Here is a 21,718-nt window from a genome sequence, read left to right as displayed (position 1 = left end):
TGTGCTATAGTCATGTTTGAGGAGATAGATTTATCCAGTTCTTGACTAGTACTTCATTTACCATCATCCAAACGAGTAAAAAGTAACACCAATCTCAGAAGGATTTGAACTAGGAATGTAAAGAGGTGTTAATAAACACCATAATGTAATTGATATGATGTTTTATAGATTTGGCCATCTACTGACGACTAGAATATTGTTTGTTCTTTGCCTCATATTAACATTGATGAAAAAAGGTCTATAATCAAAGGTAGTCCTACCATGACAATTTTGTTTATTTTTGAAGCACAGACTATCTATGACTATATCCAATGTGTGTTTGCTGTTATAAGATAGTAGTGTTAGATCTAAAGGGGATTTGGCTGCTATTTCTAGCAAGCAAATGACTATGTAAAGACTCTTTTACATGTCAATGTTGATCCCTGGGTCAGCTCTAATTCAATAGACCTATATGACGATGGGAGTCCAGTCATAGCCTTTCTATCTGCTTTTGAAGCAGATTCTATTACTGACAGTTGTAACGCAGTCATGCCTGTAGCACTTATCCCAAACCCTTTCTTTCACTATAAGGTCAAAGACTTCTGAAAACTGTCTATGATATATGACCAGAAAGTGTTTCAAAAGAAACAACTCCAACTTGTCATTATCAATGTCTGGAATTGTTCACAGGCAACCATAACCTCAAATAACATTTTATAGAATATGGTAGATTTCCCACTCACTACATTATTCAGCAGGTAGAGAGCAGTGAGTGCCTCGAAATGTTCTAGATGCTAAAAGATCAACATTGGCTGGCCCCTCATCTATGGCTATAGCATGCTCAAAGAGACAAGCTGCAGCAGAATAGTGTGTTGTATGAAAGGCAACCATATTGGTTCATTACTGTAGTTATCAAGAAATCTCTACAAATGTAGCAGCTTCAAAAAATATTTGCATATCAGCCACAACTTCCCCAAAAAACCATTGTATTAGGTATTGGCAGCGGATGGGCCTCCTGACCAACAGAACCTGTCCCTTTTACAACAAGTATAAAAGCATATATTCCAATCTGGTTAGGTGTTTTCTATGACGAGGTACAGTGACCTGTTACAAGTCTTAGCTACTGTTATTCAGTCTTCCAAGGACAACTTTCTTTTACCCCATTTCTGAGTGAGGCTGAACAATGTTGAGTTCTGGTTGAGCCAAGCCCCAAGTATCTTAACAAAACCCTCAACCCAGTCCTACCTAAATTTGCCTCTTCATACACTGAGTTGTAAGACCTTCGAGTTAATTCCTGCTCCTATTACCTACTGCCTCAGAATGGTAACAACCAACTTGATTTTCAATATATCTGACGCCATGATAGTGTTGCCATATGCATATGCAGTCCAGGTATGGCTGGCTCACCCAGGTTCCAGTTTTCAAGTGGATTACCCTTCAATGTCTCCAAATTCCATAATATACAGGAGAATTGAACAGGGGTATCCTTAGCAGATCAGGTACATGATGTAAAACACTGCAATATTTGGTTGTCTAATTTGACCATTAAATATTATAGTGATCCACACTATATTTTAGTAAACCAGCTTCTAAAATGGAACCAAAGTTTAGGACAGCTAATAATAAACAGTTGTTTTTTTTTTAACAAAAATACCTTGTGGCATTTTATCTGCTCTGAATTACCATGTAACTTAGAACATATAAAAATGGCCCCCTTTTGTCATTCTCACCCTCTTAAATACAATAAAACAGTGATTGACCCATTGAAAACCACTGATCCTGTTGTTTATTGTAATAAAAAAAATAAAAATGCAAATAAATAAATAAGACAAAATGTTGTTGTTGTTATCCTAGCTGCTCTTCTTGTTTAAGCCCAAATCAGCCCTAATAATCTGTCCAGCCCTTTTTTGACTAAAGTAGAAGTGTGTGGTTTAAAGAAAATTTGACTTCTCATTCTACTACATCAAAAAACCATATCAAGGTTCCCTCATTAACTCAAAACAGGATATTTAGGTCAGATGTTGACTAAAGATTGAATTTGCATGGAAAAGTAAGAACAAAGGAAATGTGAAAGTTATTAGTACAAACAATTCCAGAATTCTTGGGAGAAAGTCAGAAATTCTTCATAAATAATAAATTTTTGGATCTTGCAATCAGAATAATTATTCATCTTTTATTTCATATTTTCAAATAGGGTTTGACAGGTGTACTCCCACAGCACTTGCTACATGACACCTAGCCTTTAATGGCCAAGTGATCAATAGCAGTAGGAACATCCAACTACAAAATATTTATGATACAAGCACCATCACCAGTACTATCACTACAATTACCAGCATTATCACCACTACCACAACCATCAACATTCCCATCAGCACCACCATCACCTCACCACTACCATCACATCCACTTTCACAACCAACTCCAACAGCTACCACCATCACTATTACCATCAGCAGTACAACTTTTAATCCAGCACCATCAACATCACCACCACAATCACCTCACCACCCATCCCACAATGACCGCCACCACCTCTATCATCTTCATCACCAAAACTGACATCTCTTCCTTCATCAGCACCACTTTCACTACCGCATCTACAACCACCATCACTATTATACCCTACCACTATAACTACTATCTCTTCCTCCATCACCACTACCACCATCAAATTCATGCCAACAAGGGAACTACTACACAGTTTCATACTATGCTACAAAGACTAGATATGCTAGATATTGGGCTGACCTGAAGCTAGGGCTTACACGCTCCAATATTAGACTATTTTCTCTATCATTACACAGTGATCACTTATAAGCTTTAAGCTTATAAAATATTATTATTATTATTTACAGAATTGTAAAAAAAAATCGACACGGCTTACCAAAAGCAAAGCCAACAGAGACTTAAAGAAGTTTACTTCCTACCCATATGCTTTTGGGTTCATCCTTACTGTGTGGCACTGAGGGAAAGTGTTATCTCCTACAGCCCCGGCTGCTTGTTGAATATATATATATATTATATATATATATAATATATATATATATATATATATAGTACAGTAAAATTTAGATTCAGATGAATATGGTACCTAAGTTGAAGGCACCAGAATTTAGTATGGCATTATCCATATATATATATAAAACAAGGTGTCTTATATATCACTCTGTATAAAAACCAGTTTGACAGGAGCCCAACCACAGATTTACAATATAGAATTGTGATGAACTATAAACTCAGACTCTGCCATAAGAATACTAATCTAAACAATATTCTTTTCTACTCTAGGCACAAGACCCGAAATTTGGGGGAGGGGATAGTCAATTAGCTTGACCCCAGTATGCAACTGGTACTAAATTTATTGACCCTGAAAGGATGAAAGGCAAAGTCAACCATGGCAGAATTTGAACTCCGGACATAAAGACAGACAAAATATCGCTAAGCATTTTGCCCGCTATGTTAAAGTCTCCGCCAGCTTGTCACCTTACTAATTTAAACAATATTATTAGCCTGGTGTATCAAGAGAGTGCTTATGAAGTATTTTGCCCGGATTGATAATCCCTCACTATATGCTCTGTTATATATATAAATATATATATATATATATATATATATTCATTTATATGATATATATATATTCATTTACAAACAATCTCTCATACATGATCAACTATCATAATATTCTATCCCTTAAAATATATCAAAAATATATAAATTTTGTGCATTTTTCTTTTTTTATTGTATATTTTTTCACTACAACTAACAACATAAGGAAAATCACTTCAACGAAATTCTTTTCTATTTCTATATATATATATGTGTGTGTATGTGTGTGTGCATATGTATATATGTGTATTATTATTTCTTTGTCTTGACATCATGTGATAGTTGTAAACAAGTGTCACTATCATATAAGTGGTATCCTTCATTTCCAATATTTCTGTGAAAAACATTTCTGGTCATAGGGAAATACTCCCTTACTTGGAAACAGGTGAAGGTTGATGACAGGAAAGGCATCCAGGCATAGAAAATCCACTTCTACCAATTCTGTCCAACCAAAGTAAGAGGAGAAAAGGGGATGTAGAAGATGATGTGTCCTTTGTGTCTTCATCATCACTCATATTTAAATAAAGTCTTATTATTGCTGGTCAGAACTAATGATAACAAAAAGATTACTCACCTATCTGTCTCTACAGCTAGCCTGTCTAGCTATTAACCCATCTATTCAAAAATCCACCCATCTACCCAATTATCTAGCTACATTTATCTCTCTCTCTCTCTATATATATATATATATATGTATATCCCCATATCTATCTATATCTCTCTCCATATCTATCTATCTATTTATCTATCTATCTATCTATCTATCTATCTATCTATCTATCTATCTATCTATCTATCTATCTATCTATCTATCTATCTATCTATCTATCTATCTATCTATCTATCTATCTATCATTATGTAATCCTTTTCAATCAACACCCAAACAACTCATATTCATGCATATTTAACTCCAGCTTGTTTTGTCTCTACACAATTGCAGTCCTGTATTTCTGACTTAAATCTGTTTTAGCACTCTCTAAATATTCTTTCTTTTTTTTTTTTTTTTGTGGGCTGAATCCTGGAAGTACTGCTATACTAGGCCAACCCGTGGTAAAGGCAGAGTAAGCCGCTAACTCTTCGCCTCATTCTAAAAATCAGTTTAATATCGATGGCCCCAAATAGGAACTGTATCAGATATTAAGCTGAAGCCCAAGACAAGCTGGCAGAATTGTTAGTGACAGAAAAAAATCTTTGAGGTATCTTTATCTGTCTTTTTCTTTTCTGAGTTCAAATCCCATGGAGATCAACTATGCTTTTAATCTTTCTAAGGTCAATAAAATAGAATACCAGTCAAGTACAGGAGTTGATGGCATTGACTAACATTTTTTCCTTCAAAACTGCTGGCCAGGTACCTAAATAAGAAACATTCATTTGAAAATCATATAGAAAATATGTTTTATATTCATTTGAGCCAAACTATCTATCTGAATTAGTACATACAAAGTAACATATGCAGTGTTGTGTGTGTGTGTGTGTGTATTTTCATTTGTGTATTTGTAAATGTGTATCTTCATATTTGTGTACATGTATGTATAGGTATGGGAAGTGTGCGTATATATATGAAGCAATTAGTGTGTATAAATATATATATGTATGCATATAGTTACTTTTGTGTGTGTGTGTGTGTGTGTGTGTGTGTGTGTGTGTATGTGTGTGTGTGTGCGTGTTTAGATATGTATACACAAGTGATGTTTTGGCAGACTTTTGACAAATCAATTACTGCCCATTCCGTTACTGCAGCACAAACAACCTGCTTTAAATACATTGTTAAAAATACATAACAATGCACTGAGTACTCTTTATAACAAGTATTCAGCGCATTGCCTGCAGGAGTTTACCAAGCCAGTGTACCTTACATACATAGACATTGCACTTTAACACTAGCAGTACGTGAGATTATGTGGTTTCAGGACATGCTAGGAACAGCAGCCAAATCTCTCTCAACGTACACTTTACTGTTTTTCAAAAGAGGATATAGCAGATAACATAAGATACTTCTTGATATGCTAAGTTTTAACTAAAGACAGGATGGTCCAAGCAAGAATGTCTTTGTTATAGATCTGCTGGGTAAACAATAACAAGAAGTCTTGTGGTTAAATAATAACTTGTGGTTAAACAATAACAGGCAGTCTTTACATGATCAATCAAATTGCTAGAAATAGCAGCTAAATCTCTCTCAAAATTCTCTCTAAAAAAGATTCACTGAATAAGTTTTAAGACACTAGATACACTGTGTCTGATTAAAAAGCTGGAATGGTCATGGTTGGAAATTCTTTGATTATAGATCTGTTGGATTGAGGTTGAATTGGCAAGAGGCACTTTCTGCTGCCTTTCATCCTGAGCACAGCTACATTTCGCTCTTTTTCTCTTATTCCGATGGCTTTAAGCATTCTCCATACTAACTGGACAACTTTGACTGGGAACAGTCATGACTACCATCCTTTCTTGCTACAATTCTGCAAAAGGTTCTGGTATTTGGCATGCTTCCATTCAAAAATTTGATCACACCCTTCTTCCCACAGGAAGACCCTATGTGATTGTTCAACCTGCCAGAAATAGCAGCCAAATTTCTCTTTATATATATCACACTGTCTCATGAAAGAAAGGAGCATCATAATGTTTGTCCTGCTACAAATAACAGCTAAATTTCCTTTAAATCACTGCCTACCATGTTGGAAACAGAACACTGAATATTGTGTTGCTGAGTTCCTGCACAGAGAGCAAAAGATGGCTTGGTCTCTGATACACTTCTTTTAATTCAGCTGGATCAATGTTGATCTAAAGCCAAGAAACAACAACAGCAGAAGGACACATAGGCTAATGGGGCCCTAGATATTCTATGCCTGAAAATAAGATGGGATGGTCACAGTAAGAATGTTTTTGATCATAGGTTCACTGGATGAGAGCTGACCCAGGGTTAAACAACAACAGCAACTTCAACAACTTTTATAATGGTTCCTGATTTAGGCACAAGGTCAATAATTCTGAGAGGAGAGTATCACGTGATACCACTGGTTCTAGAACTTGACTAGTATTTTATTTTATTAACCCCAAAAGAAAGAAAAGCAAAGTTGACTGTGGAAGGATTTGAACTCAAAGAAAATATCACAAAAACACTTTTTCCAGTGTTTGAATGTTCCTGCCAACTCACTGCCTGTGATTATTTGCATCTGTCTTGAAACAATGTTGCCATTATTGAATTTGGTATGAGAGTCCAAATGTATCCCAGAATAATGTATCAATAGAAACCCCCAAGTTTTCTGAGGTAAAATAGGAAGGAATCAAGAAAGGTGATGGAGACAGACTAGGCGCTGTAACATAGTGGTAACAGGAGTAAAAAAAAAACCCAGATAATTGAATAAGTGTGTTAGAGGGAAGTACGGAAGCATTCTAAAGTACCTTATGATTTTGTAGCATCTGAGTACTGGTGTCACATAAAAAGCACCGGCATTAGAAAAGGCACCCAGTCATAAAACTGTGTCAAAACAGACCTTGCCAGAGCTGGTGCCAGGTGAAAAGCTCCGAGACCAATCTGTAAAGTGGTTGATATTAGAAAGATTATCCAGCCACAAAAACCATACCAGAACAGACAGCAGAATTTGGTGCAATGACCTGGCTTGCCAGCTCCCATCAAGCTGTCCAACCCATGCCAGCATAGAAAACAGACATTAAATGATAATGATGATGATGAAACTATTTTTCTCTCTCTTTCCATTTCTCTCTCTCTCTTTCAAACCTCCTTTCTTTTTCTGTCTCTGTCTCTTCAAATAATTTTCTCTCTCTTCACCTCACTTTCTCCCCTTTCTTTGTCTGTCTCTCTGTCTATCTATCTTTCAGTCTACCTATGATTTTATCTGTCTGTCTATCTATCTCATTCACTCTCTCTTCAAATCTTCTTTCTGGTTCTCTTTCTTTCTCTCTCTCTTCCTCTCCCTCTCTCTTCTCTCTCTCCCTCTCTCTTCTCTCTCTCCTTCTCTCTTCTCTTTCTCCCTCTCTCTTTTGAGCTCACGTACATGATCTTTCTCACTCATCTCTCACAAAAACAGTGTGTGTGTGTATGTGTACATTCACATACACACATTTCTCATGCATATGCTCAACTGGATACTTATTAATTGTTACTTATTCAAAACAAGATACTAATTTATTAAAAAATTTTTCAGGTTGAAATAATAATGAACATTTGGAGAAAGTGTGGGTTATAAAAATTAATATTCTGACATTAAATAACTAAATAAAACAGGTATGAAATACAAGCTAGAGACAGTAAAAACAGTGTCTGAGCCAAAGGAAATAAAGAGAATGAAGGAGTCGGATGGGAGGAAAGTAAATATGATTGAAGGATAGAGAGAAAGGAAATACAAAGAAAATGTATGAAAAAGGGAGGGAAATGCCAGATATAGAAAGATAGGAAGAAAGAAAGAAAAACTAAAAGAAAGAACAAAAGAGGAGCTAATGAGGAATATGATAGCTTAATTGTATCTTAGTAGGTTGTAAGTGATGTACCATCAAGAGAAAATGTATTTAAGGGAGAAGAAAAAGTGTAAGACAATAAACCTGACGTAAATACGATAATAATTAAAGAAAAAAAAATTGAAAGGAGAATGAAAGAGTGTCTACAAAGGAAAAATGTGAGACACAAGAACACCACTATACTCTCTTCTCTTTTATATGTTGCATACGAGTTTTGAATTACCTCTTCTTTAAGTCAGGAAATTAAAATGAACAATTTAACATTGTCTCAAAAGTTTTTCACATCATAGAAGCTTGAAAATAATTCAACTTCAGAGTCAGTATCTGCATTAAAATCAAAAATATATGCAAATATAATTAAATAAGAAAAAAAATTCTATAGAAAAACCTGTGATGTTGTTTGAGTTTTGTAAAAAGGAAAAGTAAAGAAACTGTTAGATATCTTTGGCATACAGGCATCATCAGAGACCACTGCTACAAAACAATATTTTTCAGATATTTTTCTTATCTTTAACCCCACATATCAATACCAATTTAATCTGAAAACTGAACAAGTCTTGTCTAGTCGTAGTAGGATTTCCTACTTAAGTTACTCATGCAGGCATGGCTGTGTGGTAAGAATTTACCTTCCTGTGGGTTCATCCGACTTTGTGGCACCTTGGGCAAGTGTCTTCTACTATAGCCTTGGGCCGACCAAAGCCTTGTGAGTGGATTTGGTAGACTGAAACTGGAAAAAGCCTGCCATGTGAATGTGTGTGTATGTGTTTGTTCTCCTCCACTGCTTGACAACCTGTATTGGTGTGTTCACATCCCTGTAACTTAGCAGTTCAGCAAAAGAGACCAAGAGAATAAGTACCAGGCTTTACAAGAGAGTTGCTGAAGTATGGAACAAACTGCCGGCATCAGTTGTTAGTTGTCGGAGCACTGCATCCTTCAAAACTTCCATGCTTTCTGAGATTCGCCAACACTACACCTGATTTTCTCCCCTCCATACAAACACAAGCATATATCTGACTCATACATTGTTCGCTCTCCAGACATTTGTACATTACTGCATGTACTTTATACGCACTTTCTGACAAGTTGTGGTGCACCTGAGCACTGTATACAATAATTTCATTATTATAAGTACAGGGGTCAATTCATTTGACTAAAATTCATCAAGGTGGTACCCCAGCATGGCCCAGTTAAATGACTGAAACAAGTAAAGGATAAAAGATTACATAATGCATCCAATGTCTGATATATGTTCAACACTAGCAGGGATTGAACCATCTATCTGCCTACCTAGGAAAACTGTATCAATGTCTATATATCATACCATCTGTTTGTTTTCACTTACTTATTTTGTCATGTTATTGTTGTTGTTGTTTAGCCCCAGATCAGTGTGGACTAAACTGACTGATGATCAAAAAAGTTGTAGTTAGATCTTTCTATTTTAAGACACTAGGGTGTGGTTTGAGGGAGATTTACCTGCTACTTTTGAAGTGATTGTTGTTAGTCATATTACTGTTGGTGTTTAATCTTAGATCAACCTTGATAAAACAGACATACTATTAAAGATATTCTAACCATGAATGATCTCATCCGTTTTTGAAGAGTGTTTTTCTAAAATATCATCATGTTTCATTTATAAGAGAATACGTTGTAATTTGAGAAAAATTTGGCTGCTATTCATTTCTAAGATAGCATAGTGTAATTTGAGAGAAATAACGATAGTAAGGTGTGATTTGAGAGAAATTTGGACAATTATGATAGCCAATTATACTGGACATGTGTCATACATGTATGTTGTTGACCATCATCACAATTGTGTTTAACATCCACTTCTCCATGCTGGCATAGGTCAGATAGAATGTTTTTGAGGCAGGTTTTCTATTGCCCGATGCCCTTTTTGTTGCCAACTTTCACTGTTTCCAAGCAAGGTAATACTTTCCTATGACTAGGCATGGAAAACTGGAAATAAACAACATTGCTTGTATGATGGTGATGTTCACTTACAGTCATCATGTGATGTCAAGACAAGGGTGCAAACACACATACACACACACACACACACACACACACACACACAATGGGCTTCTTTCCATCTACCAAATCCACTCACAAGAATTTGGCTAATTTGGGACTGTAGTACAAGACACTTGTCCAAGGTGCTGTGCAGTGGGACTAAACCTAAGACCACATTGCATGGGACCAAGGACAAGTGTCTTCAATGAGGCTTTTTTCTTAAAATAATTTTTTGATTTAAGTAGAGGATGAAGAACAGTGCTCAAGGTCCTTATCAGAGCCTCTGAAATTGGTGGTGGAAACAGATGTTATTCTCAAACCAGAGACCTATACTGAATGCTTACACTACAATGGACTCCATTAAAAGCTCAAAAGGCAAGGTGATAACATTAAACTGTATAACAGATTAAGGCTATGTACAGGTATGGTCTCCCCAATGGGGTTCCCTGAGGATATCATAAAAAAAACACTTGCCCAAAGTCCTGTGCAATGAGATTGAACTCAAAATCACGTAGCTGTAAAAGATACTTCTTAACCACCCAGCCAATAACTCACTGCTAGTATCAGACATTGACCTTATCTTGTGTATTCCAATGCCATATGAATATTTCTACATAGATTTCTGATGGTCATCATGTTAAATATGATAATAGTACCTTAATTATTGCATTATATATGGTTTGATATGAAATAACTGGTGACATTAAAAACATATAATTTCAGTTATGAGCACTTCTATGGGCAGGTGCAGCCTAAGTGAGTAAGGTCTTTGCTTTGTAACTAAATGGATTACCTCCTCTAATGCCCCTTCTCTTCAATACATTACCTTCAACAAGCATGTTTCTGTAATAGCCTTGAATCGACTAATTCCTTGAGAATAAAATTTGCAATATAGAAACATACCCCAACCCACTATATATATATATATATATGAGTTAGAGATTAGGCAACCATTTAAGGGATAATAAATATCCAATATACCACTGGAGGTATAGCTATTTATATCCAAATGCTTACTGTTGTAAGGCAATAGTACAATTGAATAATAGGTATAATTGGAGGTCAACAAAAGTTTATCCAGAATTTATAAGGCAAGGAAGAAAATGGAGAAGAGATTCAATTGACAAACATCAGCAAGATCTATTGATTAATTACAATCATAGAAATAAATAAATGAATACAAGTGTACTCTTACAGCTGTTTCTACTTTTGGGGTCCAGCATGCTAAAGTTGACGCATAACACAAAAATTATACAAAAACTGACCCCCAAAGCTTCATCAGAGAGTCCATAATGGTAAGAATTAAAAAAGTTAAATAGTAAAAAAGTTAAGTCCAAGGTAATATCCAAAGGTTGTGAGATTACATCTTATTTCAATTTGATGGGGGAGATAGTAAAGATAGACGTTATAGGGTGGGGTTAATGGGATGATCCTTATAACAGGGGTCATTAGTTAGAAACTAAAAACTATGCAATAGAATAGTAATAAAATTTAGTTAAGGTAAACAGGGTTGAGGAATCATTTCTTCTTTGCCTTATATATATACAAGAGGGTGCTGAAAAGTTCTTGGCTTTGAGTAAAAGAAACTACAGGAGGGTCAGTTAATTATAATTTTATTCAACATATTCTCCTCTCAGATTCATACACTTATTGCAGTAGTCTGTAAAAGAACCCAAAAGATTGGGTCTCCAGCCAGGTCTTTCATGAGACCCTTAAAGCCAAGAACATTTCAGTACCCCCTTCTCTCTCTGGATTACCTCCTCTAATGCCCCTTCTGTTCAGGCAAGACACCTGCTTCTGTCTCTTTGTCACACTTTACCCTTTCATCTTCTGACACAAGTTCCCCTCCTCAAATACCCTGCCCCTCTCATAATTCCTTATCTTGCAAGTTACTTAGTTGCCCTGCCAGTGCTGGTGCCATGTTAAAAGCATCCAGTCCACATGGTTGGCATTTGGAAGGGCATCCAGCTGTAAAAATCATGCCAAAACTAACCTCACCTGTACTGGTGCCAAGTAAAAAGTACTGAGTCCACTTTGTAGAGTGGCTGGTATAAGGAAGGGCATCCAGCCATAAAATCTCTGCCAAAATAGACACAGTAGCCTAGGGTAGTTTTTCTACCTGGCCGGTCCCTGTCAACCATCCTACCCATGTATGCAGTGAAGATGGATGTTAAACAAAGACGATGGTGATGATGATGATGATGCTATATATATATATATATATATATATATATATATTTGTGTGTGTGTGTGTGTGTGTGTGTGTGTGTGTGTGTGTGTGTGTGTGTGTGTGTGTGTGTGCGTGTGTGTGTGTGTGCATGTGTGTGTGTGTGTGTGTACATTTATATCAGTGTGGGACTAGCAAAAAAAGGTACATTTGAACAGAAATATCCTGTGGTATCATATATCTGATTGTCTTATCACCCCTTATACCAATGTCAACTTTACATTGTCTTCATGATCAACAAAATAAAGTATCAGATAAAGAAATGGGATCAATGTAATTGACTTGAAGGCAATGCCCCAGCATGACCACAGTCTAATGTTGGAATAGAGTAAAAGAATAAAAAATATACTGAGGCACATCATTGTATGTGTATGTTTTTTTTTCTTTTCAGGATAGACTGTAACAATTCCCTCCAAATGATAAACCACAAAATGTTGAATGTATACTGAGATATGCTTGTAGGCAGAAAAACAACATACTTGAAGCACCAGATCTGTGTATAACATCACTAATCATTCAATTGACTATCTATGTACCATAAATACTGTTGATCAGGGCCAACCAGGGGTTTATATCCAACAACAACTGAGTATATATATTAAAAAGAATAGGATATATTCTATTACACATTTCCTAACATCTACATTTTGTTACGATCAGTTTGATCTCTGTCATTTTGAAAATTATTTGCTGTTTTCAGACATCTGTAATGACCATAAAGTAAATATAGCTGTATAGAAACCGCTAAAACTCTAAGAATGCTTCAGATCAATATAAAATGATAGTAGAAGCTAAAATATGAAACATCGTTAAATGTCTTCTTCAGGTGATGCTGTTAAGTAAGTTATGGCCTGGGTCAATCCTGGTTGAAACTTATCTAGTTATTTAAGTATCTGTTTTAATGAATTTTTATAAAATGTTTCTTTTATTGTTCAGTTTCAACACCTTTGCTCAGACTCCACAGATAAAACTGTCATTCACTGCAGACATTTTCTTCCTATTTCCTGTCTTTGTCTCTTTAAACTTAGATTCACTTCCCCATGATGACAATATTGTTATAATAATTGTAATTTTTAAGAAATGAAGGAAATATTGTTCATGTATAGCAATGGAATGTAGAGGCACACGGCCTAGAGATTAGAGCAGTGGATTTGTGGTTGAGGGATCACAAGTTTGAATCTCCGACCAGGTGATGTGTGTGTTTATGTGTGAAACATCTAAGCTCCATATGGCTCCAGCAGAAGGTAATGGTAAACTTCTGCACTCTTTCACCACAACTTTCTCCTGCATCTAGCAGCTCACATGCGATGGACCAGCATCCCATCCAGGTGGGGAACCTTGGGAAACCAGCCCTTATGAGCCAAGCAGGGCTTGAGAAGGAACAAACAACAAGAACATAGCAAGAGAACAAATCAAAGAATTTTCCCATTTCACTATTTAATAACTTTCTATGTTTCTTATAAATGTTTAAAAGTTATTACTGTTAAATGATTTCAGTTTTGCTTCCTTTTCCTTTTTAATAATTTTATGATTTTTCTTTAAAAGTTTGGAAAGGATGTTTTGGATAATGTACTATATAAATAAATTAAGACATGATAATATGTGTATTACATAAGCAAAGAGAAACCCACCCAGAGAGCAATGCTTTTCTTATTGTTTTCTAAGGAGATTTCAGAAATCAGCTTAAAGAGACAGCTTCAAACATACAAACTAAGTACTCAATTACAAAGTACCAAAGACAATAATATGTCTTTTATTTAAATTTTCTATTTATTATTTTTGTTGTTGCTGTTGTTGATATAATTGTAATTGTTAAATATTATGTACCAGGATATCTGGATCACAAATGAGGCAACAAAAATAACTAAATAATAAAACAATTTCTAATGTATTTCAAGAAAAAAAAGAAGAGCATGAGAAGACCCACTGCTTTGAAAATAAATAAAATATAGCCATAATAAAATTCAGTAAAATCTAGATGGTATTTATTACTTCATTGTTAATTATTTATTAATTACGGTGTGAAGATTGCTTTATCATCATGTCAGTTCTCTTGTAACACATGTGTCACAGCTGAAATGACAAAAAAATTAAACTAAACTACTAATAATAACTATGATTATAATTTTTCTAACTACTAATCTCCACTATAGATATATGTGTCATACACATGTTTAACTTGATATTGGCCTAAAACTACCTATTCAAAACAACATATTTTTAATTTTTAAAATATCTAAAGTGCAATTTCTAATTTTAATTACTTTTCTATTAACCTCAGCTGTAGAAATGAAACATTTTACTATTTACATCTACACTAAATTCTACACTAAATCAACAATAAAATTCAAGTGTCTTATTCCTTGGACAGGATATACCAGCTAGAGTCAAAGATTAGGACCCTGTATTTATAAAACTAATGGTGTATTTTTATTAATATTTAGCAGAAGCAACAGTTACTCAAGGGTCAAGAGTTAACAGAAGCTACATAATGACTCAAGGACCTAGAATTTTGTGTGTTGGTACTTATCAAACTAGGTTTGCTTATTATTGATAAAAATATATATATCCTTATATTTTGAGTTTTATTTTCCCTCTTTGCATGACCATACCTAAAGCTAATGGTAGTAACATTCTTATCCATAAGGCTATAAAGACAAGTACAAGTACAACCCATTAATATGTTCACATGTATGGATGAGACACCTGGTGATGCTCAAAGATCAAACTGTGTACAACTTAGTATAGATGTAAATATTAACATATTCCATCACTAAAGAAAAAATTCATTAGTTCAGAAAATTATAATCATAATGAATTAACTCTTCTTGGACATTTAAACAGTTAACCCTTTAGCATTTGAAGTGGTGATATCCAGCCAAAATATTCTTCTTGTTTTATATTCAAACTGGCCTGATCCAGCCTTTCACACCTACCCTTCAATGTTAGTCTAAAAAATATACAGTGACATAATTAAAATCTCAAGGCTACAAGATAATACCTGATCAACACAAAACAATGTGGAGAAAAAAACATTTGATGAATGTTAAAGGATTAATAAACTAGCATTGGTTTGTATATGCAACAATTAGCCAGTAAGAGGGTTTGCAGAAGTGCTGTGAGGAAAGTAGAAGCTACCATTTATGGCACTTGCTTTTTGCCACCCACCCCATCTGAGCATAAGGAAGAAACAAAATATAATACCATTGCCAAATTAAAAAATGTTAACGTAATTAACTGCTAAACAATATACTATAATTTCTTAGAAAATCTCCCATTATTTTGAAATATAGTGAAATAGAAATTTCATAATAACTGGAAATAAAAATCAAGTCAAAGAAGTTAATGTATCTCTCCAAAATGGACTCCTACTAAATGTTCACCAATCCTTCAAATGGTTGCTACTAGCTGCCAAACCTGCAGTGGTTCTTTCTTGCACATTGCATAAGTACAAATAATATATATGAAGTATTCTAACTTACATCTTTCAGTCTTTAAGGAACTTAATGGTGTTATCACACCTTCCATTAGCTGCTTGTTCCTCTGCAAAACAAAAAACAAAAATCATTATTATTATTATTATCATCATTAATAAGTTATAATTGAATTCTAGTTTACACAGTATTCAAGTGTTATGCCTAAACAACTTTGGCTAGGGGACAAAATCAAAGGCACACTCCAACTCTTTTACATGAAACAATGTAAAAATGAGTTATAAATTTATGCATTTAAATAGAAATAAAATATAATAAAAGAAATTATCATTATTATTATTATTATTATTATTATTATTATTATTATTATTATTATTATTACTTAAGTGGTGAGCTGGCAGAATTGTTAGCATGCTGGATTAAATGCTTAACAGTATTTCATCTATTGCTACAATCCGAGTTAAAATATTCTGCCGAGGTTTACTTTGCTTTACATTCTTCTGGAGTCAATAAATTAAGTACCAGTGAAACACTGGGGTCAATGAAATCGACTAATCTCTTTCCCCAAAACTGCTGCCCTTGTGGCAAAATTTGAAACCATCATTATTATTTCTATAAATATTATTAATATTATTATTAAGGCTGCAAGCTGGCAGAATCGTTAGCATACCAGATGAAATGCTTAATATTTCGCCTATCTTTATGTTATGAGTTCAAATTCCGCTGAGGTCAACTTTGCCTTTTATCCTTTTAGGGTTGATAAATTAAGCACCAGTGAAACACGGTGGTCAATATAATCGATTAGTCCCCTCCCCAAAATTTCAGGCTTTGTGCTTTCAGTAGACTGTGTAAACACACCAACACCAGGTATCAAGCAGTGGTGGGGACAAACACACACACACACAATGGGCTTCTTTCAGTTTCTGTCAACTAAATCTACTCACAAGGCTTTGGTTAGCCCAAGGCTATAGTAGAAGACACTTGGTCAAGGTGCCACGCAGTGGAATTGAACCTGGAATCATGTTCTTGGGATTCAAATTCCTTACCACACAACCACGTCTGCCTTAATCATTAAAAAAATTTTTCTACTGCTTACTTCACCAACTCACTCCACTGTCATCATCTCAACTCCACTGCTCCTCATATTCTTCTACCACTATACTGCAAATTTACCTCCCATACCAGCACTGCCATAAAATACCACACAAATGGTCAAAATATATTGCCACCACAATTCTACTGTAACTCCACTGCCAGTCTACTTCCATTTTATTATCATTGTACAAACCTCTATTAACACCTTCATTTTTCACTATCTCTTCACTGCCATCCTTAAACCACTCCAGTACCACTCCAATACCACTCTAGTGCAACACTACATTCTGACAGCCTTAATAATAAGTAACGCATCCAAGATATAACTTTGATTTCTATTAGATTCTTGTTGATACTCATTGATGACATAGACAGACAGACAGATAGAGTGAGAGAGAGGCAGACAGACAGAGAATACTGTGGATGTTTGCAGCTGTTTGTAGAAATACTACACATCACATTACAAAGATACTGAAATAACTATCGTTTATCTAACTTTCCTCCATTTTGTTAACTAACACTTTCATCCTACCGTTTTTCTTCCAGATATTGAGCTACAAGCTGGCCTTTGATTCTAGATTTTAACATTAACCATTAATCTATAAGACACACCCAGTCCCAAACAGATACAAGGGTAAAAATAAAAATACATATATAAAATAAATAAAAACAAAAAAAAACAGAAGTTATCATCAGTTTTTGAGAATTCTGTTGCAGATACAAAATTCAATGTTCCAGAGAGAGGGAAAAATATTGGTAAATATTGAGTAAATAGCAGCAAAAGAAACCATAAAATTAGATTAGCCAATTTTAGAGAAAAGCCAGCTCTTTTCAAATATCTCGGACGAGAAGACAGAAAGAGACAGTCGATATTTCTTCAAACTATAGAAATCATTTTTTTTTGTGCTATTCCAACAGAGGAAGTAACATTTTACTAGTAATGTTTTAAATTATATTTCTTGGAAATATTTTGAATACACACACACACACATACACACAGTATGTATACATATGTATATGTCAGTGCATGATATATATATACATACACATACATGTGTGTGTAAGTCTGTGAGTATGCAAATAACATATATGTATTTCTACATATATTTGTATTTACACATACACACATATAATATCTCTAATGATAGGGTGAGCTGTTTTTAGTGAAGAGGGAAATAAACCCAGAAGATCAAATCAAAATTGGCAGCCACCATCACTCTCAACACCACCAACATCATCAACATTTGAGTTTTACGTCTGTTATTCATTTCCATTCAGCTATTTGTTGTTGTTTTAATTATAATTCCCGTACCCCATTAGTTCAACAGTAAATCATAGATTAAATTTCAAACAAATCCTTTTCAGATTTCTTCAAATAATTTTGTAGTTGCTGATTAAATAAGTAGAATTAGAGAGAAGACATTTTGAAAAGGAAATCAAAAAGAATATAAAGAATTGAAGTGATTCTACAGAGTTAAAGGAAGTCATCTTATATATTTATACATCTGTAAATGATTGATCTTATGCAATAAGCAGTAGATAATTCAAATGGAGTTTTACAATTTGGAAATCAGAGCCAATTGCAGAAAATGAGCTGCAGTTTATAGAATTGAATAAGAATTGAAAGAAATGGGCCAAATTTCATTATTTCCTGTGATTTTTCCCTCTTTTCTCTTTAAGCTGAATGTTAGAAGAGAAATATGGAAACCCTTATTTACTCTTCTTTTCCAATTTCTTTACTATATTGATGCTGCTGTTGATGGAGGTGGTGGTAGTAGCTGTGGCAATAGCAGTGATGGTGCTTGTGAAGTTGCTGATGATGCTGGTAGTGACGATGGTGGTAGTAGTAGAGATGTTGGTGTTGATGGTGATATTATTTGTTAATGCCAGTCAGCTGTGACTAAGCAGATTTATCATCAAATCTATTCCAGCAGTGACCATCCTGTCTTTTTTATTTTTTAATACTTCATGGATTGCATTTTCTAATGTAACTTTCCTTTCATAAGAATGTTAGGATGTGAGATGAGGAATAGTTGGTCACTGTTTCAAGAAAGCAAAGCAACTGCATAGAGGCTCACTCATTGCAGGCTGTTGCTATTTAGTCCCTACAAAACCCCGATTGTGTAAATTTATGATCAAAGAAATTCCAGTTATGACCATCGCATCATATTCTTATGCACATTGCATCTAAGACCACATTATCTAATGCATGATAATATGAGCAATGTGTACTCCTCTTCCTTTTCCATGGCAGTAACTGAAAATGAGAACTGTTTCAGATCATGATGACCAGTTCAACTCATGCCAGCATGGCAAGTGGACATAAAATAAAGATGATACAGATGTGCATCCTTTTGTGTGAATATGCCCTGGTGTGTGTGTGTGTGTGTGTGTGTGTGTGTGCATGCACATATATGGAACATGTGGAAGAAGGAGACCTAGGAAGACAAGGGATGAAGCACTGAAGGCTGATCTCAAGACACTGAGCCTTACAAAGGAGATAACAAAGGACTGAGACATCTAGCACCGAGATACCCGTCCACCACATCAGAATTGATACTGGTGCAGGTACCACATCAAAAACACTCATGCTGGTGTCATGTTAAAAGCACTGGTGCTTGTGCCACATAATCCCACCCATCACACACTGTAAAATGGCTGGCATTAGGAAGGGCATCCAGTTGCAGGAACCATGTCAGAACAGATATGGCCTTAACAGTTCAAGTCAAACTGTCCAATCCATGCCACCATGGAAAGTGGACACTAAATGATGATGATGATATATGAATGTATTTCTGAGTGTGACACTATAAGTTTGTACACACACACACACACAAATTGTCTCTTGCTTTACATAGTGCTCAGTTTTACATCAGCATAGATTGGGTGTGAATTTATTCCATTTTCACACATGCATAAACACTACCTTGTTTCCATTTCAATTTTACATTTTCGTTATTTCATGAACCCTTAAAATACTACTGTGGATCCATAATTTACTATTTTGCTAGCAAGGACCCCTCAAAATCTTATATGGACCCTCAGGGATTGTATTGATCCCAGTTGAGAATCAGTGCTCTATGCCAATGCTTAAGTTAGGAAATTCTTTTATACTTAAAAAAAAAATAATTGTGAATGAATAGTGTTCCAAATATTACAAAAGTCAACTTCTTCAGAAATGAAATTTAGTGCATCAATTTTAAAATGGAAAAGGTTTAACAATAACTGTGTACTAACTAATTACAAACAAAGTAACTGTTAGAACAAGTAAAAGGAATTTAGGAAGAAAGAAAAATCAGAGGTGTGTATAATCACTTCAATAATTATATAAGACAAAACATACATATGTGGTAACATTATAAATATGATGGAAAAATCTCTATTATTTTGGATAGGAGATAAAATCCAATACACAAACAGAGGTAGATGATAATCATGTCTATTATCTCCATTTTAATAAATAGTTTTAATTTCATTGGTTTATATATTTTATGAAAAATATTATTAAAAATGTATCTACTTTGTTTTATACAATTGCAATTTGCATTGTAATTGGGGGAACCAATCTACCATGCAAAACTAAGAGGCCACTATATTACGCACACACACACACACACACATACACACAAAGTGTCTTATATATGTGTGTATATATACACACATACACTACATAAGATACTTTATGATATAAAATAGCATACTCTGCCCAGAAATGCATTGAGTACTTTTTATGATCTGTAAACACCTTAACTGTATGAATATGGATGCTTGCACTAATATATACATGCACATGTGTGTATGCATTCACACACAGGTACATCGTTGCACCCATACATCCATCCATCCATGCATACATACATACATACATACATACATACATACATACATACATACATACATACATATAGACAAGTAGATCAATAGCAATACAATATACAGGTTATAGATACATACATAAACACATCTTTATGTTTAATAAATATATTTTTTAGCATTGCCATGAAGGTAGGCCAAGTGATTAAATCAACATTCCTTTCAGTAGCTTGGAATGGGGACTGAACCAACAACTTTAGAATTACCTTAAAGAATAATTAATGATCACACAGCTCTGTGTTCCAAGCTACTGATGTAGTACTGTAATTTACTTTCAAGATATAAATAATAAATATTGTATATACACAGTTACAGATGTAGGTCTCATATGGTGTATAGACTAGCTTTAAATATATAAAATGTTACTCTCCTTCCAACTTCCTATTGTTTTGTAAACAAAACACAGGTTTGTCCACTAACTGTAGTAAATAGTCAAATTAATGTAGACTGCATTCTCTTAACTTTTTAATGTTTTGCAAACAAAACTCAAAGCCTTCCCGTGGTAGTTATAAGAAAGTTAAATTACAGTTTTCTTGAAATTTTGTCTGATTCATAAAAAAAATTAAGTTCTATTTACCTGAGTAAATAAAAATCTATATTAAATAAAGACAATATTCTGGGTTTTATAAACAAAACTTAGTGTTTACCTATTGATCTGATTATACAGTAAATTACAGAAATAAATGATAAATTCTCAGGGTTTGTGAACAAAACTTAAGATGTACGTATTGACTTTAAGCAATTACAAAAGTTATTTTTTAAAAAATGTAGCCTTCTGGTACTTTACTAAACTTTGTGAACAAAATTTAAGGTCCACAAAGTCTAAGTGAGTAGTATATCATAGAAAAATTACCCCAACTGCTTCTTACTCGATTTTGTAAACAATACTTAAGGTCAACTTAACTAGAAAAAGCATATAATCACAATATTAGAGAAAAATAAGGGACAAAATTCAATAAATGCCAATTAATTTGATTTAGAGAAATAAAAAACACAATATATATACAGACATACACT

General features: G+C 34.4%; 1 protein-coding gene and 1 non-coding gene across 2 annotated transcripts in view; both read right to left on the bottom strand.

Annotated features, from left to right (window-relative positions):
- The window catches only part of LOC115210368 (rap guanine nucleotide exchange factor 4), an 853,913-nt gene that overhangs the window by 411,574 nt on the left and 420,621 nt on the right, over positions 1-21,718 (bottom strand). Inside the window, exon 5 of the mRNA XM_036502201.1 lies at positions 15,782-15,842. Within this exon, the coding sequence (XP_036358094.1) occupies positions 15,782-15,842 (61 nt within the window). The remainder of the gene's footprint in view (positions 1-15,781; positions 15,843-21,718) is intronic.
- LOC115211303 lies at positions 4,591-4,789 on the bottom strand. Its single transcript, XR_003881576.1, has one exon. It is a non-coding gene; the product is annotated as a U2 spliceosomal RNA (small nuclear RNA).

The sequence above is a fragment of the Octopus sinensis genome, linkage group LG4 (assembly GCF_006345805.1).
Source record: "Octopus sinensis linkage group LG4, ASM634580v1, whole genome shotgun sequence".
In the NCBI taxonomy this organism is placed as follows: domain Eukaryota; kingdom Metazoa; phylum Mollusca; class Cephalopoda; order Octopoda; family Octopodidae; genus Octopus; species Octopus sinensis.
The sequence above is the reverse complement of the archived record's forward strand: the minus strand, read 5'-3'. Positions and strand labels throughout refer to the sequence as shown.